This window comes from Corythoichthys intestinalis, chromosome 19 (genome assembly GCF_030265065.1).
Source record: "Corythoichthys intestinalis isolate RoL2023-P3 chromosome 19, ASM3026506v1, whole genome shotgun sequence".
Lineage (NCBI taxonomy): Eukaryota > Metazoa > Chordata > Actinopteri > Syngnathiformes > Syngnathidae > Corythoichthys > Corythoichthys intestinalis.
In genome coordinates this window covers 4,048,563-4,074,375 of record NC_080413.1, presented here as the reverse complement: position 1 = coordinate 4,074,375, position 25,813 = coordinate 4,048,563, and the positions used below count along the sequence as shown (strand labels likewise).

General features: G+C 42.1%; 1 protein-coding gene across 3 annotated transcripts in view; it reads right to left on the bottom strand.

Annotated features, from left to right (window-relative positions):
• The window catches only part of ylpm1 (YLP motif containing 1), a 33,286-nt gene extending 8,542 nt beyond the window's left edge, over positions 1 to 24,744 (bottom strand). Inside the window, exons 1-18 of one of the 3 annotated variants that reach the window (XM_057823497.1) lie at positions 23,967 to 24,744; positions 16,542 to 16,748; positions 16,253 to 16,441; positions 15,603 to 16,159; positions 9,916 to 13,077; positions 9,718 to 9,838; positions 9,527 to 9,635; positions 9,372 to 9,452; positions 7,711 to 7,885; positions 7,598 to 7,621; positions 7,346 to 7,524; positions 7,104 to 7,270; positions 6,972 to 7,034; positions 6,774 to 6,893; positions 4,883 to 5,059; positions 4,723 to 4,806; positions 4,565 to 4,648; positions 4,428 to 4,502 (exon numbers count right to left, since the gene is read on the bottom strand). In XM_057823497.1, coding sequence (XP_057679480.1) covers positions 4,428 to 4,502; positions 4,565 to 4,648; positions 4,723 to 4,806; positions 4,883 to 5,059; positions 6,774 to 6,893; positions 6,972 to 7,034; positions 7,104 to 7,270; positions 7,346 to 7,524; positions 7,598 to 7,621; positions 7,711 to 7,885; positions 9,372 to 9,452; positions 9,527 to 9,635; positions 9,718 to 9,838; positions 9,916 to 13,077; positions 15,603 to 16,159; positions 16,253 to 16,441; positions 16,542 to 16,748; positions 23,967 to 24,452 — 6,060 coding nt within the window. In that variant the 5' untranslated portion in view covers positions 24,453 to 24,744. Of the gene's footprint in view, positions 1 to 4,427; positions 4,503 to 4,564; positions 4,649 to 4,722; positions 4,807 to 4,882; positions 5,060 to 6,773; positions 6,894 to 6,971; positions 7,035 to 7,103; positions 7,271 to 7,345; positions 7,525 to 7,597; positions 7,622 to 7,710; positions 7,886 to 9,371; positions 9,453 to 9,526; positions 9,636 to 9,717; positions 9,839 to 9,915; positions 13,078 to 15,602; positions 16,160 to 16,252; positions 16,442 to 16,541; positions 16,749 to 21,390; positions 21,463 to 23,966 lie in introns of those variants that run through there. The other 2 variants (XM_057823500.1, XM_057823499.1) reach the window with 2 other exon arrangements.
• Between the last annotated feature and the right edge of the window lie 1,069 nt (positions 24,745 to 25,813).

The following is a 25,813-nucleotide window of genomic DNA, read 5'->3' as shown; positions in this document are numbered from 1 at the left end:
TCAAGTCGTGTTAATTGGAAAAAGTCCCTAGTGTTTTGCTAAGTCCCGTGTCCGTCTATCAGAGGTGAGTACACAAACTCTCTTGTACTGTTTAGCTTTAATGTTGTTGTTTTAGAGATGTTACTAGTTAGCGCCGAGCACTATGCTAGTTAATGACTTCGCTAACATGTATTTCCATGTCAATTTGAGCGTTGTTTGGTGGTGTACAAAAGTTACTCCAGATGAAGAACTTTTAAAATCAGGATCAAGTACAGAGGTAACACTACAAACATGCAAAGTAGTACAGAAATCTGTGAAAACAAAGTATATTGGTTAAAAGAAGTCTTATTTCTAAAGACACTTTGTTTGTTTCCAGAAAATGTGGAATTCATTGCACCAGTGTAAATTTTATTGTAATGTTAAGAGAAATAAGTACTGCCTTTGAATCAGCTAATGTTTTGCATCTTCTTGTGAAAAAGAGCATCTGAAGGTCAGCTGTGTGTTGTATTGGCATGTTGAGTAATAAGTCCTGCCTTTAAAATGGTTAATGTCTTTGCACTTTCATGTTAAAAAAAAAAAAAAAAAAAAAAAAAAAAACAGCTTAAGGGCAGCTTTTTGTTGTATGGGCATGTTTCCATCGTTCTTGTTGAATCAATAGGATATTTTAAATAAATAATGGACATAAATGTGTTTGGCTACTTTATTAATTAGTAACGTATGATGCATTGATAATCGTGATAATCGTCAGTAGCATGATCATAGTTCAATAATCGAATCGTGGCACCCTGAATCGTAATCGAATCGAATCGTGGGGTGCCTAAGATGGCACACCCCAAATAAATAGGACCACTTCATTATTCCACCAGGGAAAAGTAGAGCAAAAAAAAAACATTTCCGTTTCGGAGACAAGACGTGCATTTTACTACTTTGCATTTCTGTTATATATGTCTTCCTATTTAAATGCAAAATCTATGACATGAATAAAATTTGTTCTAAAATGAAAACCTTTAAATATTCTTTGTCATAGTCAGTTGCTAAATATAATTAGAAACAGTTTGAAACTGTTATAAGTCTACAGTAATGTAGATGTATAGCAAAATGTGGTCAGATACAACAGTTATTTTTTTCTTAATTAATGAAATTTCTGATTATAATAAAATAAAAGCGAAAATGCTAATGACATCCAAAACAAACACAACGCATTACTCATTCTAAGAAAACATTTACAGTATTTGACAGTTAAGAAATTGGCAAAAATATTCCATTTATCTTTTGAGCTTTCCATGAACAGTCCACATTCCGTTCAGATTTGAATGAATACCTGACATTGTCACTAAAAAAGGCTGGACACAACTTTGAAGGCATTGACTTTCGAGATGAATGACAAGTCATTCAACACTAAAAAAATACTTCTTTGAAAAAATAAGTATGCATAAATATTTCCAGTCTAATGCTGATAAGAAATTCACCACCTCCTGTTCCTGTGTTCACCACATTTTTTACGCAAAATATACGAACAAGAAACCATGTGTGTGCTTTTATGAGAATCTGACATTTACGTCACTATCACATATAGGCATGTGCCGATACCCAGTTTCAAGGTATACCGAGGTATGAAAACCTCACAGTTTCAAAACCGCAATAATTTTCCGCCATACCGTCCCTAAGGTATTAGCTATTTGTTATGCGGCATAAATGCAGGGAGAAATCCCTCGCTTGCAGCTGCAAGGCTCAACTCTCTTCCACTGGTTGTTGCTCAGTGTCAGCGAGTCAGCTGTGCTACACGATGGCTGGAGGTGATACTCCTGAACTTTTCCCCCCCATCGAAGACAACGTAATCGCTGGTATGGGAATACTTTGGCTACAGAAAAGTTACAGACGGCCGTGGCTTAGAGGAGAAGGGCCAATTGACATGTAAAACATGTTTGCAGAGGGTGGCTGCTGAGGAGGCAATACCTCCAATATGATTTCACAGTTATACAAAATTAAAGGTTGGTAAACACTGTTATGAACGTTTACCACCAGCTACGAGAGTTAACTCAAGTGTGTTTAGTGTGTTTAGCGGTGGTAAAACGTGTTTTTTTTTCTCTCTGGCAACTGTCTGTCTTGAGAAAAAGAGTGTGTATATAATGTGAACATGATACGAGTCATATGCATGTGCTTTTTATAGAAAGTAATGAAATTATTTTTGTTCTGATGATAATAATGTAATTTAGAATATTTGCTATTTTTAAAATTCATTTTAACTTGTCATTATAATTATGTTCCAACTTGCTAATATGTTTTGAAAAATAAAAATTCTGTTCAATCGAAAAAGTTTGTTTTTTTTAAACCAGGATACCTCACAGTAACACATTTTCGAGCAGTAATTTCAATACCGTGATACCGTGAAACAACCATAATATTTTTGCTTAAGGTACCATCATACTGTCTCATACCGGCACATGCCTAATAATGTCTGTTATACTCAGTGGTACTACAGAAAGTTTTCATACAGAACTTGTTACTTAAACATGAAATACTTTGCACCTGAAAAACTACAACAAACAAGTAGATTAAATGCAACAAAAAAAAATACACTGGTATATAGTCAAATCAGGGGTCACCAACCTTTTTTTTAATATTAAAGTTACCTCCGAGGTACTCACTGCTTGTCACTGACAACGAAAGATTCCATTCATTTAAACTGGGAGGACTGGATCAGAATTCTTGTGGTAATTTTGGTAGCACCTTTTTAAAATGATATTTATATTCTTGGCAGAAACATCCCAAGTATCGCGATATCTCACCATATTGATTTATTGTCACATTTCATTTTTCTTTTTGCCTTAAATCTTTTGGACAAAAATATCTATTTGTCTTAATCATATTTTAGTCACATAAAAAGTTTTCGTCTTTAAAAATTCAAAGGTTTTAGTCCCCCCCAACCCCTCCCCCCAAAAAAAAGTTTCCAACAAGTCGGAAAAATCAAGCTAATGCCAATGCTATGCTAACAGAAAGAGTTTTATTTTGTGTGTCATGATCACTCAGCACAAACCTTTACTGTCTAACGTAACATTGCATCTCTCTTGCAAAGCTCAGAAAACACCATGTGTTTCAAAACAAGCAAGCTTGGAGCGCAGCCTGGTTTGAGGCAGGGATGTGCGCGACTAGTCATAATTACCGTAATTTCCCGAAAATAACGCACGAACAAGTTATACAGCAGCCTTTAAAAGAAAAGTCACATCTGTTTTGTTTTCTCCTGGATTCTGGTAAGTTCAAGAAGTTATCAGATCATATTATTACCGTACATATTGTCAGTTTACGGTAATGTTTTGAACTACCAAAGTACTATGCTTGTGCTGTGTTTCACCAGTCAGTATAATGACATTTATGTATCTGTACATGAGCTCTGTTTTCTAGTATTCTTGTATTTATTGGTGCTAAAATTAGGGTGCGCGTTATACACGGTACCATAATTTTTCCTAGATTTTACAAGTAAATTTGGGGTGCGCGTTATACACGGGTGGGCCTTATAGTGGGGAAATTACACTAAACATTTCGTATTTTACTAGTCTGTTAAACGCAGCATCATGCATCTTGGTCGTCGTGCCTCTTCGTGCCCCCCCCCTTCTGGAATATTTTCATTATCGTCATCTTTGACCAAAACAACAATGTTTTGAAATGACTAAAACTGCTTAATTTAATGACTACAACTGCTACATTCCCAGAAAATCACATCCCATCTCTGGTAAGCTAGTTTTTTTTAGAACAGAGCACTACATTGGTGACCCCTGGTCTAATAGTTGTGTTGCAAATCAGTTTCGAGTGATCAGTGCTGAAAAAAAGCTTAAATTGCTTTTTCTAGCTTGATTACTGTAAAAAAATGTCACCTGCAAACAAGTATACAAGCCAATAAAAGAACATCAAATGAATGTCAAACAGACCTACTTTAAACAAAGACATATTTTGGGACCCCTCTGTCAATGAAAGAAAAATCAACCAATGGTGATTGAAATGACTCAAAACTAACAGTATTAATCAAGGAAAATTGTTAAATAAAAGACATTGCTTTCAAATTGCGGTTCAACAGAAACATTAAAAACAACTAATGAAGGTCTTAACATAATCGAGCCTCCATGTTTTCAGTGTTCATTTTTGTTTTTACCACAAATACTGTAATTCTCAGACTATAAGCCCACTTTTTTTCCCACTTTGAACGCTTCGACTTGTTGTCCAGTGCGAATTTTACATGGATTTTTACAAGCTAGTGAGCTGCATGTCTGCATGCTCATAACACAAAGTGGACACCTGAGTCTTAGTAGTCCAGTGTGGCGTATACTAGCTTTTAGTCTGAAAATTACGGTAATTTCAGTAACCACTTTAGTAGTTTTTCATTAACAGAGCGCTGCCAACAACTTATCAATTATGTTTTAACTACAAGAACGTAAATGTGTGTCATGTCCTACCAGATCACCCTCTTCTTCCTCCTCTCTTTTAGCTTCTTTAGGCTCCTCCTCTGGATTGAAGTCTTCCATTTCCACCTAGTAACAGAGGCGTTTCAGTCAAGCGTCCAATAATATATGGCACAACATACACAACTCACCTCTTCGATCGCGGCGTCCTGCAGCAGGGCTCGCACGTCTAAGCGGACCATGTGACGAGGCGTGGACTCCCAATTGTTGGACATCTGCATTTTTGGGACAATTCGTCAAGACTTGTCCTCGAAAGCAGTACTTTTGAAAATATTTCTGCATTTCAGACCTTCATTATATCCTTAAGTGTGCGCGCGTGGCTGTTTCTCTTTGCGCAAGTGTGGGTGTCAGCAGTAATTTCAGCAATATAGACCTTGGTAGAACAGAAGCATTGTCAATATTAGGATTGGAAAATGACTTTTTTTAGTCTCTTTGATGAATTGCCGTACCTCAAAACCTTTCGTTTTAGCAGCGCTCCAGAACTGCTCAAAATGGCTGACTCTGTCGTTGATAGTGTCCAATATAATGAAAGGGAAAAAGCCATCGTCCAGAGTTTTCTTGAAGGTCTTCAGCATGCTGTTGCGATATGTGCCTTCCAGTTCCGGCTCGAACTCGTATTCAAGTACCTAAGGCCAACAGAAGAGGGTATAGAGCCGGGCGGTACACCGAAAATTTTGTTTTCACAATGACCGACGTAATTTTGACCATGTCGGTAAATTTGGTAATTTAATAAAACAAGAAAACATACACGTCTTTTCATCCAGCATTGACTTTGTGTTGTTCGGCTCTGTTCATTCCCTTTTAAGAAAGCAGTCAGTGTGCTTACGTATAAAGTCACGTGGTTATGACTCAGGAAGTCAAACAAACAGAAGCCTGGTAGGCTAACGCTGGCGGCTAACGCTACAAGCAAATGTGATAGAGTATGGCTTAAGGGAGCTTCGCCAAACTTTTACCCGACATTCAGTAGACTCTTGGCGACCTCCAGACGGGCTTTCACCTGCTTTCCTCACTGGTTCTCACGATTTCAGGTGCGTGTGTTTTCAGTGCTTTCTACTGGTAGCAAGGCCACAGGCTAACGCTAGCTGCTAACAGCGGCTACAAATGAACGTGATGAGTCGGCTAGCGGCTCTAACCTTGTCGAAACGGCTGAACTTAATGAGTGGATTGTGCACGGACAGCATCTAGCAATTAGTGTGTCGCATTTTTTTTTTTATCTGTGTGTGTGTGATTTCTTTGACATCTTTTATGATGTTAAAGCATTCTGCATAAATTATAATCCAACAATGACCGTTTAATGGCCACAGCCATTTTTTTGTATGTGCTTGCTTAATTGTGTGTCATTACTGCCATCATAAAATCTTAAATGTTTCACTGGCACAAGAGCAATATAGTTTAAATATGTGTGTGTCTGTGTGAGGGGTGCATTTATTTAAAAAATGCTTTGGTAAAAAAACCTGAAATCTTGCAGTAAACACTTGCGTTGAATAATTATGTCACAGCATGAGGAAGCAACTACGAGGTCACAAGGAGAGGCTGCTGTTAAAAAAAGGTTGATTCAGTGTGTGAGGACTAGTGACATTTTCCCTGCACTCATAATTCGTTTTTAGCCTCGATGTGTTATTTTATATTTACTGTCGTTTACTGCCACACATTGCCGGTTCGTGAAAAAAACAGGGCCACATTACACCCGACCGTAGTACAAAAAAGGTTGGGGATCACTGTTGTGTCCTCACTAAATGGGAAGTTGTTCAGCTTTACAGACAGCAAACAAGGCAATTGTGCTTTTAGAAGCTTTTCACTTCCATCACTAGTTTTGACAATTTGTAAAACTAACACACATGTACACTTATGCTCAAAACGACACACATTTTAACAACACTTGACACAAAACAATTGTTCAAACGTCCATCTAGCTGATCAATATGTAAAGTTAGTAAATTAAATTAGCCTAATTTTCCTAAAAACAGTCCGCTATCTTAAATGCTACGAATGCTAACGTATTTCCAAATCTCATTGCAAATCGCTCACACGTAACTGCACAAACAGTAAGCTCTAAATTTAATTACAAATGTATACACAAACATATGTTAGCGGAAACAACTTACAGCCTTATGTAGGCCAAACTAGAGTAGTAACTACTGTAGCCCAACGAAGCAGAGTAAGAGTAGAATTTTTTTTCTTCACACATAAAGTATAAGTAAAATGTATGGTGTGGTAAAACGACTAAGAAGTACCGCAGTAAATGTCACACGTTACTACACACCTCTAAAGGTCAATATGTTATCATTTGAGTCTTGTATTATGTAAGCACGTTTCACAAAACTGATCCCGAGTTCTCACCTTCCTTTTGACCCTCCTTCCCGTGTCAGGGTCTTTCTCCACCTTTTCAACCTCAGTCATGAAATAGTCGTCTAAAACCAGAACTCTTGGTGGGGCGCCGCCGCAATCAACCTCTTTATCCTGAAGATTACAATCAAACAATCCAAGTTTAATTGCTCCTTAGCCAAAACCCAAACCCAAACGTGTAATTCTACCTACTCGTATGAGCTTTGCAACGTGGCTCTTTCCACTCCCAGGTAGCCCTCTCATGATGACGACGATCTGTCGAGAAAAAGGTCTTTAAATGAGTTCTAAGAACAAAGCGATCCAGACAGAAATGACAATAAATACCCTCTCGGGCCGTGACATCCGTCCCGGCGGTTTGAGGATATCGTCCACATTCTTGATCTCGGGCTTCTTCTCGACAGGTGGGAGTGGCTGCGGGAGCGGCTGCGGGGGCGTTGCGAGTGGGGGTCCGGTGGGCGGTCCTCCTCGGTCTTCTGGGTAACCTCTTCGGTCTACACGACAATAAATCGTGAGGTGTATAACTGTTTTACAGTTGTACGAAATATGAGTCACGGTTAGCAATTTACCAAACGGTGGCACGGTAGGGCCATAGCGATCGGGCCCGCCACGTTCCATTCCAGGGCGCTCATAGTGAGGCCTGTCGTATCCCGGCCTACCGAAAGGATCCTCTCGTTCGCGGCTGTTGCTGCGATCCCTCTCTCGGAATTCGCGTTCTCTTTCCCGGAAACCTGGACGAAGTGCGTGCCTACATGGAAAGAAAGCGCGAATATGTTTCACGCAGTCATTTTTCTTCTAAAAACATAACCAAGGTGTAGTACCTTTCTTCAACCATCATTAGCGAGCTTGGATTTAAGACAAACAAAAGGATATTACACAGCTGTATAAGCTTAAAATTTAGAAGACGCTTGGATAATTGGAGTTGAGACGCTACCTATCGTCGCGTTCTCTTGGAGCGTATCGTTCCCTTCCGTATCGGTCCCGCTCGAAATCTTGTGGAGGTTTTTCCCGGTAGAATTCTCTTTCTCGACTGTACTCCCGACGGTCCATATAAGGGTCTGGCCGTCTATCGTAAAAGGGATCCCTGCTGTAGGGCTCTCGGAGAGGTTCTAGAAGCAGAACAACTTTCAGTCAATACTAAATCAACCCACCAAGAATCGGATTTACAGTGGGGCAAATAAGTATTTAGTCAACCACCAATTGTGCAAGTTCTCCTACTTGAAAAGATTAGAGAGGCCTGTAATTGTCAACATGGGTAAACCTCAACTGTGAGAGACCGAATGTGGAAAAAAAAAAAAACAGAAAATCACATTGTTTGATTTTTAAAGAATATAATTGCAAATCATGGTGGTAAATAAGTATTTGGTCAATACCAAAAGTTCATCTCAATACTTTGCCTTTACCTTTTGTTGGCAATAACGGAGGCCAAACGTTTTCTGTATCACTCTGCTTGGTGTAAAGAAATCAACTGTGGGAGCAATTATTAGAAAATGGCATACAAGACCACTGATTATCTCCCTCGATCTGGGGCTCCATGCAAGATCTCACCCCGTGGCGTCAAAATGATAACAAGAACGGTGAGCAAAAATCCCAGAACCACACGTGAGGACCTAGTGAATGCCTTACAGAGAGCTGGGACCACAGTAACAAAGGCTACTATCAGTAACACAATGCGCCCCCAGGGACTCAAATCCTGCACTGCCAGACGTGTCCCCTTGCTGAAGCCAGTACACGTCCAGGCCCGTCTACGGTTCGCTAGAGAGCATTTGGATGATCCAGAAGAGGAATGGGAGAATGTGTTATGGTCAGATGAAACCAAAATAGAACTTTTTGGTAGAAACACAGGTTCTTGTGTTTGGAGGAGAAAGAAGACTGAATTGCATCCGAAGAACATCATACCCACTGTGAAACCTGGGGACTGAAACATCATGCTTCTCTGCAAAGGGACCAGGACGACTGATCTGTGTAAAGGAAAGAATGAATGGGGCCATGTATCGAGAGATTTTGAGTGAAAATCTCCTTCCATCACCAAGGGCATTGAAGATGAGACGTGGCTGGGTCTTTCAGCATGACAATGATCCCCAACACACAGTTAGGGCAACAAAGGAGTGGCTTCGTAAGAATTATTTCAAGGTCCTGGAGTGGCCTAGCCAGTCTTCAGATCTCAACCCCATAGAAAATCTGTGGAGGGAGTTGAAAGTCCGTGTTCCCCAATGACAGCCCCAAAACATCACTGCTTTAGAGGAGATCTGCATGAAGGAATGGGCCAAAATACCAGCAACAGTCTGTGAAAAGCTTGTGAAGAGTTACAGTAAACGTTTGGCCTCCGGTATTGCCAACAAAGGGTACATAACAAAGTATTGAGATGAACTTTTAGTATTGACCAAATACTTATTTTCCACCATGATTTGCAAATGAATTATTTAAAAATCAAACAATGTGATTTTCTGTTTTTTTTAACATTCTGTCTCATTGTTGAGGTTTACCCATGTTGACAATTACAGGCCTCTCTACTATTTTCAAGTGGGAGAACTTGCACAATTAGTGGTTGACTAAATACTTATTTGCCCCACTGCATTTGGAAGTTAAACCCACCTTTTTCATAGCCTCTGTCTGGATCAGGTCTCAACACAATCCTCTCACCATAAGCGATCCGCTCGACAGTAGTACCAGGTTCTAAAGCAAGAGAGTCATTGTCACGATCTGGATAACGCTTCAAATTAACAGCGCACCGGTTTGCTAACGCATACCATGTCCGTGGGCGTAATCCACAGTCTTTGGAATCACTGGAGTAACAGGCGCGGCAGGATTTGTATCCCAAGACGGTGTTTTAGGTGTCTGAGCAGATGCAGCCATACCCTGCAACACATTTAAGTATCTTATGAGAAACAGGCTCAACGCATGACACAAGACATTCACGGTAAATAAATGCAACCGCTACCTTCAGAGCATTTCTGACTTCTATCGGTATCTCCAAACCAAGAAGACTAGCAGGAAGCTCGGGTAAGGTGTCACCTGCTGCATGCTGAGATGCAGATCCAGGCTTCACCTCCTGTTGTTCTCTATGAAAAGAAACAAAGTAGAGGTTAAAAATGACTGCCAGAGTATTCGGCACTGGAGCTACATCGAGTGTGCCTACCTCATCCGTTTTAATTCTTGGGCAGCCTTCAAAATGATTTCATGTTGCCGCTGGGAAAGAGAGAGGACATTCCCTCCCTGTTGTTCAGCTGAATTCTCTGACTGGTTACTGCTAGGTTCATTTTGGAGTGGAGGTCTATCCAAAGGAGGCTCGTCTCTGCGGTCCTGATAGGGGGGATACATTCTCTCTGTTGGCGAGTCAAATCTCGAAGGGTGATCCCAATTTGGAGGGCGTGCCAGATCTTCCTGTCGGGGCGGCGGCTCGTAATCTCGTTCTCTGATTTCGCCTCTTCTGCGGTCATACTCATCAATTGGATGTGGAGGACCTCGCTCTCTTTCCTCAGCCCAGCGCTCATCTCGGTAATGTTCTGGGGGTGGTGGATATTCCCTATCCGGTGGAGATCGCCCTCTGTCCCATTCAGGGTCAAAGAATCTGTCCTCGCGCCGAGGGTCATTCGGATGTGGTGGCCTTCGCTCGTAGTCGTCTTCCTTGTGTCCATAAGCATTTTCTCCGTGGCCATAGTCCTCAACGAAACGATACCTGTACCCTTCCTCCTGTTCATGAGGCATACCTGGATGCATCGCACCTCGTGCCATTCCACGACCCATTGGCCCGCTTCTCATTTCGTCACCCCTTTCAATGAACTCATGTGGCATTGGAGGACGTCTGCCATAGGGTGGCTCCCAGTCATGTTCACGCTCCATCTCTTTGTGGTAAAACTGATCGGCATCAAGATCCATTATTTCATGAGGTGGTGGGGGTGGCCGCCTTCCCCTTCCTGCACCCGGGTGCATGAAGTTATGAGGATCGTCACCCTGGTACATGTAATTATCATCTTCCTCCATGTCCATATTACCATGGTCCATACCGTAGGCAAATGCCTCTTCTTCCATTGGCCCATGCCTTAGGTGCGGAGGGATTCCACGACCCCGCATAAAACCAGGATGGCCACGTGGAGGACGACCACGGCCGGATGGAAATGGGGGTCTCATCCCTCTCATTGGAGGGCCGTCCTCTCCCCAGTAAGGTTCCTCTTCTTCGTAGTACTCAGGTGGCCCTGTTTCTTCCCATTGGCCATCCATGGGTTCTCTTATACCCATGGGTGGGCCACCTCTCCCCATGTGCGGGCCCCCTCTCCCCATGTGCGGGCCGCCTCGACCCATGGGGGGACCTCCTCGACCCATGGGCGGACCTCCTCGACCCATGGGTGGACCTCCTCGATCCATGGGCGGACCTCCTCGATCCATGGGCGGACCTCCTCGATCCATGGGCGGACCTCCTCGACCCATGGGCGGACCTCCTCGACCCATGGGCGGACCTCCTCGACCCATGGGCGGACCTCCTTGACCGACGGGCGGATATCCTCGACCCATGGGGGGACCTCCTGGACCCATGGGGGGACCTCCTGCATCAATATCTGGATTTTCTGAATCAATATCTGGTTCTGGTCTACCCATATGCGGGCCACCTCTGCCTAAATGGGGTCCACCTCTGCCTAAATGGGGTCCACCTCTGCCCAAATGGGGTCCACCTCTACCCAAATGGTGTCCACCTCTGCCCATCGGTGGCCCATCTTCCTCCATTGGTGGCCCATCTTCTTCCATGGGCGGCCCATCTCCTTCCATGAGTGGCCCATCACCTTCCATGAGTGGCCCATCACCTTCCATGGGCGGTCCACCTCTCCCCATGGGCGGTCCTCCTCTCCCCATGGGCGGTCCTCCTCTCCCCATGGGTGGTCCCCCTCTGCCCATGGGCGGTCCCCCTCTCCCCATGGGCGGTCCCCCTCTCCCCATGGGCGGTCCCCCTCGTCCCATGGGCGGACCACCTCGTCCCATTGGCGGTCCACCTCGTCCCATGGGCGGACCACCTCGTCCCATGGGCGGACCACCTCGTCCCATGGGCGGACCACCTCGTCCCATGGGTGGTCCACCTCGGCCCATGGGCGGACCACCTCGTCCCATGGGCGGTCCACCTCTTCCCATTGGCGGTCCACCTCTTCCCATGGGTGGTCCTCCTCGGGACATAGGATGTCCTCTAATCATTTCCTCACCCATACCCACAGGAGGTTCTTCAACCGAATCTTCATAATATTCTTCCCCTACTTCGTAGTGATTGTCTTCTGGCATCCAAATTTCTTCATTTGGCTCCTCATAACCCTCAGCACCAAACTCCTCATATGATGGATCTTGCCAGTAATATGCCTCATCTTGTTGCTCATATAATTCTTCCTCAGGAGGCATAAATTCATTAGACATTTCCTCTGTCTCCCCCCCAGATGGACCGGTGTTATGGCCACTGAATTCTCCGTGTCCGAATTGCCCGTGTCCTCGTCCTCTACCTGGCATAAAGCCTAAGGGATGACCTCGTCCTCTACCATAGGGAGGCCCCACAGGTTCTGGTCTTGACTGGAATTGTGTAGGTGGGTGCTCCTCCTGTTGTGTCGAGGAAAGATTATTGTTGTTTTTTGACGGCCCATTTGGTTTGGGATAATTTTGTGATTTGTCTTTTTCATTGGATTCAACAGGAGTAGCTGCAGGCTGGGCAGGCTTACTGTCAGCAGATTGGGGCGAGTTGCAGATATCCATTGTATCATCATCGTTTGTGGATTGAGCATTTTTAAGCGAGTCAGCGAGTTTTTCTTTTTCAGAAATTGTCTTACTAGTTGGAGTTTGACTCTTTACTTGATCAGATTGTGGCAACTCAACTGATTTTAATGAAGAATCCACACTGGTAGGTTGCTTGGGATCTTGTTTGACTTGAGGCTGAGGGCCCTGTTGTTTTGGCGGAGGCACTGGGGAACCTTCCGTGGGAGGCTGTGGACCAGTCTGTTTAGGGGGCTGGTCAAATCGAGACTGACGCCCGGGTTTGGGTGCTTGTTGTTCAAATTTGGACGGGCCATCAAAGCGCTGGTGAGGCTGGTCAAACCTGGGAGGCCCGTCAAAGCGTGAACCAGGTTGGTTAAAAGGTGGCGGTTCGCCAAATCGCTGGGGGGGTTGATCAAACCTAGGAGGACCGTTAAAACGCGACCCAGGTTGGTTAAACTGAGGAGAGCCGTTGAAGCCATGTTGAGGTGGCTGGAACTGAGGGGGAGCCTCAAAGCGATGATCAAATCTTGGAGGTCCATCAAAGCGCATTGGCTGGTTGAATCTGGGGTTGTTTCCTCTGCCAAGAGTAATAGAAATATATTTCAATCAATCAATCAAATTTATTTATATAGCCCTTTACAAAACCAGAAAGGTCCCCAAAGTGCTTTACAACAAAGACAAACATGGCTCATAGTAAATAAATAGCAGGAAAGTATTATACAATGACATTAAGAGAGAAAAGAAAAAGGCAAAATGGCAAAACCACAGGAATTTAGACATCATAAACATTTATTGTTCAAGTTATCTTTAAAATCTATACCTGATCACCAGTGTTGGGAATAATGCCGTTATTTTTCCAGTAACGGGGTAATCAAACTAATTATTTTTCTGCCGTTATAACGCCGTTACCGTTACTGACGGTCAAAAGCGGTGCGCTACTTACTCTGAATAAATTGAAGAAACTACCAGCCGTAGCGAGTCTACTCTGCTGTTTATTTGTCATCCAAGACTTGGGGTGCGTTCAGGTTCGAGAATAGCGCACGTACTTCTAATGACTCCAGGCTGTTTGTCCCTGCTCGTTCAATGGCGTACCGCAAGCAACACATCACTTCCGCTCATTAATATTCATGACATTAGCTACTGTTGCTAAGTAAGGACAAGCCACCGTTTGTCCCTAATAGGAAATGAATGGAAATCGTGTACGAAGGAGACGTTTACAGAGTTAAACCTACCAATTCTCTCCTAAAATGATGTGCCTGGTGCCAAATTCACTGGCAAAGATGTGGAAGAACATAAAAATGTTCAGTTGAAGAGATCGCTTTAGTGTCGAAGGCTGAAAAAGGCGAAAAAAGCGCGCCGACCTAAGCATAGCTTTAGCTTTTTTATCGACGCGACTGACAATGACATTCTCCTGTTTCAACAAGCTATCCTTTACCATCAGCCCTGTCTTTCTTATATATCCTCAGGTTGTCCTACGTCTCTTACCTTTCTTGGGGGTAATTTAGTTAGCTTTGTGTTGCGATCGCAAATGCTACTCAGTGACAGCCAACGAACACTTTTAATTTTTTCATTGATAACACATCTTAATCCTATAATTTATTTACACCTCCCCCTTACTAAAGTTGTTTTTTTAAATATATAACAGAAACGGTAACAGTGGCAGTCAGATACCATTGTTAATTCTTTTCAGGTCATTCATTGTCAGACAAGCAGTATGGCACAACGTTACGCTAAAAAACATAAGTTAAAAATATAAAAATGGCTTACCTCTTTGTCCTCTGAAAGACCATGCCAACCCAACATAATGTTTACTGCATATGAAACGTGAATGGATTCGCCGAGCTGGTGTTAAAATCTGCGCAAGTTGATTCGGTCTTCACATTTTTTCCTCTCGAGTTTTTGGTTTCCGGAAACGTATGAAGAAAACCTCCTTCATGTGTCGTAATGTCTAGAGTTGTTTCTAAAAGTTCCAAAAAAGCAATGCGTGATCGGCATGTTCGTTTTTGAAAGATTACCGGAGAAAAGTAGCACTTTGTACGTTGGGTCTATGTGAGGGCGGGTCTATAATGTCCCACTTCGGCTTTACTTCCACTTTACGATGCGACGTCACGGTCTAAAAATGGCCTGCGTGCGGTGCGCCATTAGAGAATGCTTTCCAAAGCGTGCTAATGTTTCTGTGTTTGCTACACCTGAATGCTAGCCTCGTTCCCATACCCCACTGTCAGCCAGCAAGAATGCTGCTTCCATCTTGAGGATGGCAGACACTTTGAGGGTGACAAGAGGAGTAGGGGGACGAGGCTACCTGAATGCACCCCCTGGATAGATACGATGGAAGCGATTGTGATTGGATGAGGGTTAGAGTCATGTGTCACGGTAAGCCAATCAGAGCCGGTGTTTTCACAAACAAACCGGAACAGCGTGTGCGGCAAACACACACACGCAAAACAGATGCAGAGGGATATGATGGTAGAGCATTCAGAGGAAAATTTGTCCTTTACGAGGTGGAGATATAAACACTATTTCAAGTTGGTCGAAATTAAAGGAAAGAACGTGCATGTAAAGTGTAATTTATGTCCTGAGGCAAAGCTTTTGTCGACATCTGTGGTAAGCAACTCACTTTATATGTTTTTATTATTGGCTTTTGTTAACAAAATACTTGAAGGACAATAGGCTATGTAAACTTGACCAGTTGTCTCAGGTCGTGAGAGTGAGATTTAATTTATTGAACTCACTTTATATTGTTTACTGCTGATTTATTATAATGTTTATTTTTGTTGCACTTCAAGTGTAGGATAAATCTGTTGCTGGTGAGGTGCAATAAATATTACAAGGTTCTATAACACAACTACCTGTCTGTTCTTCTCTATTCAACTGACTCGAATACTGCTCAGAAAATTTCAAATTCTTTGACATACAACAACTTCTCTTAAAGTAACGGAAATAGCACTTTCCCTGGTAACTAGTTACTTTTACTATAAAGTAATTCAGTTGCTAACTCAATTACTTTTTGGAAGAAGTAGTGAGTAAGTATAACTAATTACCTTTTTAAAGTAACGTGCCCAACACTGCTGATCACAAATGGTCACAAATACCAGTACTGACCTTGGACCCCCCATGCTGTTGAAGTTTGGTGGCGGAACATTCATTGGGCACGTAGGTCCAATTTCTGTCGGGGGGCCTCCAGTGGGTGGAGGTACAGAAGCTGGAGTGTGAGGCTTACCCGGCGGTGGACCGGTTTGGGGACCAGGTGGTGGACCTTGGGATGTAGGACCACCAGCAACCACAGGTAGTGGTGGGGGTAGCTGGGCCATTTGTGACTGAGTCACTGGTGGTTGAGCGATTGGTGGCGGTGGCACTGACATATCTTGGACGGGATAACTGCCATATTGCCCCATACCTGGATTGTTATACTGCATCGAAGCATACGGTACAATTGCGGTGAGAGCGGAGATCGTCTCCTGAAGGTGGTCATTGGTGGCATTCATCTGAGTCTGCCATTGCTTCCATTGGTTCTCGTAATCATGTAGCTGATCTTTGTGCGGATATGTTTGGAACTGCTCAAACCACATTTTGAAGGTCACTTCCCATTCCTGTAACAGGGGGATGAACTGCTGCTTCTGCCTTTGGTAATGCCGGAGCTGCATCTCGGGCGTCATTGCCTGAAAAAAGATATTTAGGGCCGGATTTATCAAGATCCTGAATTGTGCGGCGACGGGTCTTAAAAAATGGCACCACAGGCTTTTTCCACCTACCTGTAGGTTTGGAGGTTGCTGAATGAGCGGCTGATACTTTTCGAGTATCTGCTGAAGTTTTTCATGCTGCTGCATAAGCGCCTGATAATGTAAGCTGACTCTCTGCTGCTGCACCTGCTGCCACTGAGCCGCTGCAGCCTGTAGCTTCTGGAGACGGTCCGCCTCCTCCGGGTCTTGTTTAGAGTCAGGCTTAAACACAGAAACACAACAATTGCTAAGTATATCGTTGTTCCAAAGGGAAATTTTGTAGAGCGGACCTGGGACTATAAGGCATTGAGGTAAAGCTCACCTCTGGAGGCGGAGGTGGTGCAGGCTGGTCCTCTTTTGGAGGAGGCGGAGGTGGCGCACCTGCGGGTGGCTCTGACGGGGGCGGAGGAGGAGGTTGGGCTCCTTGGCTGTTGGGGGGCTCGCCTTCCTTTTGGTTCTGCTTGGCCCTTTCTTGCTTCAACTTTTGCAGATTCTGTAAATGCTGTTGGTACCAAAGTTGCTGTTGATCCTGTGTAAAAATGGAAAGGTTCTTCATTTGAGGACTTTAAAACAGACACGTAGAGCTTGCCATGTTTATTAAATGGTGTACACATGGTAGCTTTACATATTACCTAATTCTTCAACTTACATTTCTTGGCCATCTATTAGGCCTGAACGATATTGGAAAAAACTATTGCTGCCATTTTTTGGAGGTTTGCGATATACTGCGATATTAAAAAATATATACAACATATATATATATATATATATTTTTAAAAAAGACATTTTTACTAAATGACTTGAATAGCTCTTTGGAAAGACTTTGGATGACTCATCGTGACCACAGTGTACAGTATTCCATCGTTTTTCGCGGTTAATTTGGACCAGAACCCGCCGCGATAAGTGAAAAACCGCGAAGTAGCGCATACCCCCCATTTTTTTGTGTGTGTGCTCAATGTATTTATTCAGATCTAGCACTGGAAAGAGATACATATAAGACATGTTTTTTCCTCACTTCCCCCCCCCCCCAAAGTATGATTTTAAAAATGTGCATATATATATATATTTTTTTTTTTTAATAAATGCTTTTTAAGCACTTCAAATGGAATAATTATGATCAGTTTTACACATAACTGTCCCACTGAATCATTTTTAAACAAGAATAAAGTACTGTAGTAGAAAAATGCTTGGCTTTATTAAATGCTTCTGATAACCTAACATGGCTGTGACTCTTGGAGTGACAATTAGAAATTACAAACGCCTCATAATCACTTCTGGCGTTTATGTCTCGAACGTCACCACATTCTCCCCCCACAGACACACACATTCATTCCAGCCCACGCTCCTTTGCAGAAACTGATTGACAGATTGCTGCCAGACTTCTTTGACCAGATCAAAGCCACCGTTAACTTTAATAAGCAAGTGCCGTAGTGACTGAGAGCTGGGAAAGGGGGTGAGAGAGGCTGTGCGAGCGAATGAAGCAGATCAAAGGTTTGTGGATTGGAAAAAAAAAACAAAAAAACTATCGCACGTCCTTGCGATGGGACTATCGCGCATGCGCACATCGCGATGGCGATGTTTATACGATATATCATTCAGGCTTACCATCTCTGTATTTTTATGATTTCTGTATTACGCTTTAAATGGCACCCAAGGCCGTGCTTCGTCTAAGGCGTCACATAGACGTCCAATCCATTTTGACTGAGGAGCGACTAAACCATAGCCGTCACCATCAGTAGACAAAACAGCTCCCATAAACGCTGCACCACACCTGCCCGTTGGGGGCCGACCCTGGCAGAGCGTTTGGCTTTCACTGTGATAAACTCAAACACAAGCTGAGTTCAAGCGCCGGATTTAGGTGGAAAAAGGACGCATGACAAATAAAAGCAGGCAGGAGTGTCTCAAGAGTGATTTAGTCGAGGATTCAAGGTAATTATTGTATAACATATCTTCATGCATGCACTTTAGCTTGAAATATTTATGTAAAATGAATGATATCTGCCCGTTTTTTGTTTTTTTTTGCTTTTAACCAAGAGTCTAGAGCAGCGGTCTCAAACCGACTCCACAAAGGGCCGCAGTGGGTCCTGGTTTTTGTTCCAACAGATCCAGCACAAACAGTTCAACCAATGAGGTTTCTACTAACATAAGCAGCACCTGATTGCAATCAACTGATTACACTTGTAAGAAACCAGATTGGTGAAAAGGTATTTGTCTCGTTTGGTTGGAATGAAATCCAGTACCCCCTGCGGCCCTTTGAGGACCGGTTTGAGACCACTGGTCTAGAGTGTTTTACATTCATATCTATAGAATTCCTGCCCGTTTTTTTTTTTTTGCTTTTCACCAAGAGTCTATTGTGTTTTACATTCATATCTATAGAAATTCCGGGACGTACGCATTTGTTTACAAGAATTTTCAACTTAAAAAGCTCTTTGTTTTGTGATGGCCGCCACATTAGATTAAACAACATTGTAATTTAGCTTTAAATATTTGCATAAAATGAATAACTGCCAGTTTTTTTATTTTTTAACCTAGAATCTAGACTGTTCCATGTTCATATCTACAGAAATTCCAGGATGTACGTCTTTATTTACAAGGATTTTCAACTTAAAAAGCGATTTGTTTTGTGATGGTCGCCATGTTTTATCTATACACAGTAGCGTAACTTTACAGTCAAATAATCAGGTAATTTTTTGCCAACTGCCTGTATTTTTGAAAAAAAAAAAAAAAAAAAAAGTAGTAATTTTGACATTTCTGTATCCATACTAGGGCTGGGCGATATGGCCTTAAGTAAGTATCACGATAAATTGAGCAGATTTACCTCGATAACGATAAATGACGATAAATTCGCCCAAGCAGACTGTTATAAAATTTGAATATTTTAATCAATGCATGGAATACAAATTAACCATTTCTCATTAAATTTATTTAACCAGCTTTCAATCTAACAATTGCACATGCAGTCTAAACATTAAGTATTAAAAAAAATCTTGTAAACAATAAGAATTCTAGTGTGAACATTTATAACAGCTTGTATGACTTGGAAAATGTACAACATTATAAAAATCAATATGATGACTGTGCAAACATGTCATTCTAACACAGATGACTTGCAGCTTTAACAGTACACTTCAGACAATTTATTGGTCATGGCTGCTGTGACATAATTGTTCAACACAAGTGTTTACGTCAAGGTTTCAGTTTTTTTTTGTTTTCCACGAAACATTTTTAATACATGCACCCCCCACACATACACAACCAGATTAAAGCTGTATTGCTCTGATGCCAATGAAACATTTAAGGTTTTATGATGGCAGAATAAAGCAAACACATACAGAAAAATAGCTGTGGCCATTAAACTGTCATATTATATATAGGCTTCACTGTTGGATTAGGCTACTTTATGCTGAGTGCTTTACCATCATGAACGCTTCACACAGAGATGCCAAATAACGCGACATGATGATTTCTACATGAAGTCCGTGCCCAGTCCACTCATTAATTTCAGCCGTTTCGACAAGGTTAGAGCCGCTGTCCGACTCTTTCACGTTCATTTGTAGCCGTTGTTAGCTGCTAGCGTTAGCATGTGGCTTGGCTACCAGAAGAACGCACTGAAAGCATCCTCTCCTAATATCGTGAGAACCAGGGAGGACAGCGGGTGAAAGCCCGTCTGGAACCCGCCAAGAGTTTACTTAATGCCGGGTGAAAGTTTGGCGAAGCTAATTTAGCTAACTTAAGCCCGACTCAATCCCGTTTACTTTTAGCGTTAGCATTAGCATTAGCCTACCGGCCTTCTGTTTGATTGGCTTCCTGAAAACCACGTGACTCCATATGTCAGCACACCCTCTGCTTTCTTAAAGGGGAATGAACATAGCCGAACAACACAGCATCAAAGCGGGATAAAAAGACTATATTTTCTTGTTTTATTAAATTACCGAATTTACCGACATGATCAAAATTACGTCGGTCATCGTGAAGAATTTCGGTGACGGTAAATTTTCGGTTTACCGCCCTGCTCTAATCCATACAAAAAAAAAAATATCGCCTTTTACGTGTTTTATTCATGTAACATTTCAATTAAAAAAATGACTATGGCCAGATAGCCGGCAAGATGTGCTGAGGCAATAGTAACACCAGAATTCAACCTAAATAAGTTGTGATTGTAAATAGAAAAATGCAAATTTTGCTTTTGTTGAGTAAAATTAAGATGATTCTGCATGATTTCCTCAAGTATTAAGTTTCTGATGTGAAAAGTGAGGGATTTATTAGCTGTTGAAAAGTTGTACTAAATCAAAAAGTTTAAAGTTGCTATTTTGGGCAAAGCCTTATGTGATATGTTAAATATTGCTATAGATCCTGAAAATATAGGTGATTAATTCTGCATTTGGCGATTTTTGTAAATCTAGCGTAAACTTTGAGAATTTTGTAGCCCTTGTTTGTTAAACTTATATAATTTTTACACTATAAGAGGCGCACCTGGCTGTAACCCGCCACCCACCAAATTTGAAACGAAAACGGCATTTGTTCATTGATAAGCCGTACCGGACTGTAACACAGAGCTTTCCTCACTATGCTATGATATTTACACAAAAAGATAATAACCGGAAACACATTATTTGACAGCGGCATTATACGACTGTAGAGCAGGGCGGTAAACCGAAAATTTACCGTTACCGAAATTCTTCTCGATGACCGACGTAATTTTGACCATGTCAGTAAATTCGGTAATTTAATAAAAGAAGAAAATACAGTCTTTTCATCCCGCTTTGACTCTGTGTTGTTCGGCTATGTTCATTCCCCTTTAAGAAACCAGACAGTGTGCTTACATTGGGAGTCACATGGTTTTCAGGAAGCCAATCAAACAGAAGCCCGGTAGGCTAACGCTAGCTGCTAACGCTAGCTGCTAACGCTACAAGTAAACGGGATGAAGTCGGGCTTAAGTTAGCTTCGCCAAACTTTCACCCGACATTAAGTAAACTCTTGACAGGTTCCAGATAGGGATGGAAAAACCGAGGCTTTCTGAAACAATGAACCACTTTTAAGACAATTGCCCTAAATTGAATCACGGTTTGACACACTGCAAGAGCCCCATCTACTGGATAAACAGTGCACGTTTCTTTTTAAAAGTAAAGTTGACAAATTGCCTCAGCATTACATATCTTCAATAGAATTACCGGTAAGTGGATGTCGTCTATTTCAACCAGGAGATCGTGTCGTCATTAAGTGTGATTCACACAATTAAAGTTGACCTCTTTAAGCCTGTGTCATTGCTTTTGTCTGTGAAGATGTGTTCAAAGCAGTATTTGTAATACACGACAATGCTAGTCTTGTAAGTGGCTCGTCCTAGATGACAGGGAGTAACTGTATTGTTTATTTTTTGTAAAAATTACAGTACAGTAAGCACAGTGCTTGGGAACAGGAATATTATTTATTGCATACTGTAAGGATTTCCAAAATCATAAGATGTAAATAATTGAGCTGAATAAAAGAAAGGAAAGGTTTGTGAAACATTTTATTTTTTAATTAAGTATAATTTCTGGGGGGCGGGTGGATGTGTCGTATTTGTATCTATTCTAAATATCTAAACGTATGCCACTATCTAGTGTATAACAATGCGGAATGAATTTAATGAAATTCAAGAGATGATATTTTTCAAGTCATACAAGCTGTTATAAATGTTCACACAAGAATTCTTATTGTTTACAAGATTTTTTTAATACTTAATGTTTAGACTGCATGTGCAATTGTTAAATTGAAAGCTGGTAAATAAATTTAACGAGAAACTGTTAATTTGTATTCCATGCATTGATTCAAATTTTCAAATTATATAACAGTTTGCTTGGGCGAATTTATCGTCATTTATCGTTATCGAGGTAAATCTGCTCAATTTATCGTGATACGTACTTAAGGCCATATCGCCCAGCCCTATACGACTGTCAAATGAACCACCATGAAGCTTTGAACCAATTGGCTGCAAAGCTTCATTGCTTCAAAAAGCTTCATTTGGCCATCACTGCTCCCTTGGGGGGGACAATCAACATCTGCCGCTAACACTGATGTCGTCCAACATGCCTTGTAGCATGCATTGCAGCGCTACGGATGTAAAAATCAAAATTCGTGTTCTCTGCAAATTATTTCTTCAGTTACTGCTCCAATTGTTTCATTACCGTAATTTTCCCACTATAAGGCGCACCTGACTATAATCCGCCACTCACCAAATGTGGCACAAAAACGGCCTTTGTTCATCGATGAACCGCATTGGACAACAAGCCGCAGCTGTCCTCAATGTATTATGGGATGTTTACACCAAAAGAGATTAACCCGTAACATTTTGACAGCTGCATCATACGAGTGTTATAAGACCAAATGAGCCACCATGAAGCATTGTAGCCAATTGGTTCAAAGAAGCTTCATTTGGCAATCACTGCTTCCTTAGGGGAGACAGCCAACCTCTGCTGCCACCTGTTGTCGACACGGTTTTTTTTCCCTCGTAGCATGCATTGCAGCGCTTCAGATGTAAATAATCAAAATTCATGTTCTGTGCTAATTATTTCTTCAGTTACTGTTCCAGTTGTTTCATTAAAAGATAGTTATGGTACTTGGTAAGATCATAAGACTGACATTAGACAATCATAAATATGACATGACACCGTCAAGAGCATTAGTGAATACGTATAACAGATGTCAATTAGTGTTATCCGGCAAATGACCTTACTTTTGCATTCAAAAGTAAGATCCAAGATGGACATAAATGGAATTAATGAGGTCATTTGCCAGATGAAACATAATGACATCGGTCATAAGTAGGGATGGGCATCGTTTGACATTGAACGATACCAGCTCCAATTCCATGTTTGGGTTCCAGTTCCAAACAATTCTCGATTCAGATTCTTTTAAGAGGCAGGGTATAAAAAAATGCAGGGTAAAAAAAAAATGCATTGTTTATATTAAAGTCTTAACTTCTCGACGATTTTTTTAATTAAATGAACTTCTCACAGGACTAATTTTAACTTGTATATAAATATTCGTCTTTTAACTCGAGCAGTTTTTTCCACTCGGTTGTCGGGGCATCGAAACAAGGAATTGAAATTTTAAAATTCGAACGATTCCGGAAGCATCGGAGTGTTAGAACCGGTTCCCATCGATGCCCAACGCCAGTCATAAGTGTTCAGTAATGCCTATGATAGTGTCATGACATAATTATGACACCGCTATCAAATAGTTTTACCGATTAACCCAAATAAACTAACAAATAAGCAGCACTGGACTATAAACTGCTGGATTCAAAATGAAGGAAAAAAGTAGCGGCTTACAATCCGAAAATTAGGGTATCGGAATTTTATTAGAGAACGTCTTTGATTTTTTTATGTCACTGCTTATGGAGACGCTTATATTCCTGAGGGGTGCCTGTTTTGGTTTTAGGTCGCTAGCGGCTTTGATTTTGAAAATATTTGAAGTTTTTGAAAATAGGCCCCCTACAGACAGGCCCCGAGCCCCGTCAACTGATAGTAAAGTCTAAACATTCGTTCATCAGTCTAGTCCAGGGGTCTGCAAGTGGAAAACAAAGCTGGATAGCTGCTCTCGAGGACCGGACTTGCAGACCCCTGGTCCAGTCCATTGGAACTGAGGCTGGCTGATGCCTCTCGATTGGACGTCTATCGCCGTCAATAACTCAATTACACAATACAACTCTTGCCTCCTCTTTTATCATTTTTTTGACTGACAATTAACATACATTTGTTGGAATTACCGGCAAACTGGAGTTTTCGTCTTTACCGACTGCTTCCATCCCCATTGCATCTTTAGCTGGATCCGGGGGAGGAGGCGCCGGTTGGGGTTCAATCTTGTGCTGCTGCGTGGGAACCGGAGGCTGCGAATGGTCCGGTTTGTTCGCGATAGTGTCTCCTTGAATGTGAGCCTGCATCCCGGCCCCGCGATCCATCGGGGCCGTTTCCGCCGACTGCCACGCCGGCGCCGAGTATCCACTGGGGGGTCCCATACCGCTACCGTGATGGAGAACGTTCTGAAGCTGCTTCTGGTGCAGCATTTGAAGCTGCTGCATCTGCTGGAGATGCTGCTCTTGCAGGTTGGAGAACATGGAGCCGCTCGACGGGGCCTGCATGCAGCCGAAACTCGACGGCGGCCCGGCGTGGCCTCCCCCCGGCATCTTCCGCTGGCCGGGCCCCGGGAAGTTTTGAGGCGGGGGCGCACCATAGTTCCCCCACGAAGGATACATGACTCCGAATTGAGACGAGCGGGTCACCGCCTTTGTGCTCACATTCAGCCCGAGACTCGATGCTATCGATGCTAACCCTCGCTAGCACGCTCGCATGCAAACGTGAGCCATTACATTGTACTACACAAACGAAAAACGTCCCATTAAATACTTATTAGCCGATAACATATCGTGTTGAAGTACAACTTAAAACATTAAATGTGTACTTTTATGTTTGTTTTATATTTACATCCGTCGTTGTTGCTTTAGTGTGAATGCAGCGGTTGTCCTGTCCGTCCAGGAAATGGCGTCACGTATTTTGGGTGACGACTTCCTGTAAGATTTTTTGGGGCTTTGTCCATAATAATAACATATTGGTGTGTATATTTGCATTTTTTGTTTAATTATTTAGTAAATTATCACATGGTCCACGCAAAGGATGAACAAAAAGCAAACAAACAACCGAGGGACAAAAAAATAAACTCGTGATAGCAGTGGTTTGTCTTCAAATCGTTGACATTTTTCACCACTTGAGGGCGCCATTTACGCGAATATGTCTACTCAAAAAGTCACGAGTACTCAGTTTTATTTCGGAATCACGTCTCTAATTATTATTTGGCTGCCATTGACGGTGCGAGACGTCCAATTTTAAATGTGAGGGACTTTCAGCCAAGATCGCAGTTTTGGTCTCAATATTGATAGGGACAATATAACCTGCATGTACACTTTTTGCTGGGGACAGGACATTAATAAGTCCAAACAGTTTATTGAATGTGGGTCAGGGCTACATTTCTCACGAATATGAACCGAATTAATTGATAGGCTAAATAATCAACGCAGAATAAATCTGTATCGGTTCAAGTGATACAACGTTTTAAACCTTTGTTTAAAAAAACTACTAAACATTTTGAAGTGCACGTCCTTTTATTTAAAAAAAACGGAGAGCTATCCATGAATGGGTTCACTTCTGGGGGACACTGAAGCACCCCTTGACTCAAACTAAAGTATTGAAATCTAAAAGTGATTTGGGACAAAATTAATGACAAGACTACCTCAATCCTTGAACCAAAGCACCAAATTTTGATGTGGGATTTCATTTCACAGATTATTTTTCATGTCAGTATACCCCTGAAATTGACCCATTTTTGGATAGCTCCCCGTTTTTTTTTTTTTTTTTTTTTTTTTTTAGATAAAGGGACTAGCACTCTGAAGCCACTGCATTGGATTACCATAATGCACATAATGCAAAAAAGATCCAAATGAGGGACGGCGAGCTTGACTTGGTTGTTCCTTTTGGAGCATGATCTGACCACCGTAGTTTTGCAGATTAGCAAGTGCACATAGTTTAATGTTATGCTAACAGTGATGCAGGTGGGATTTTC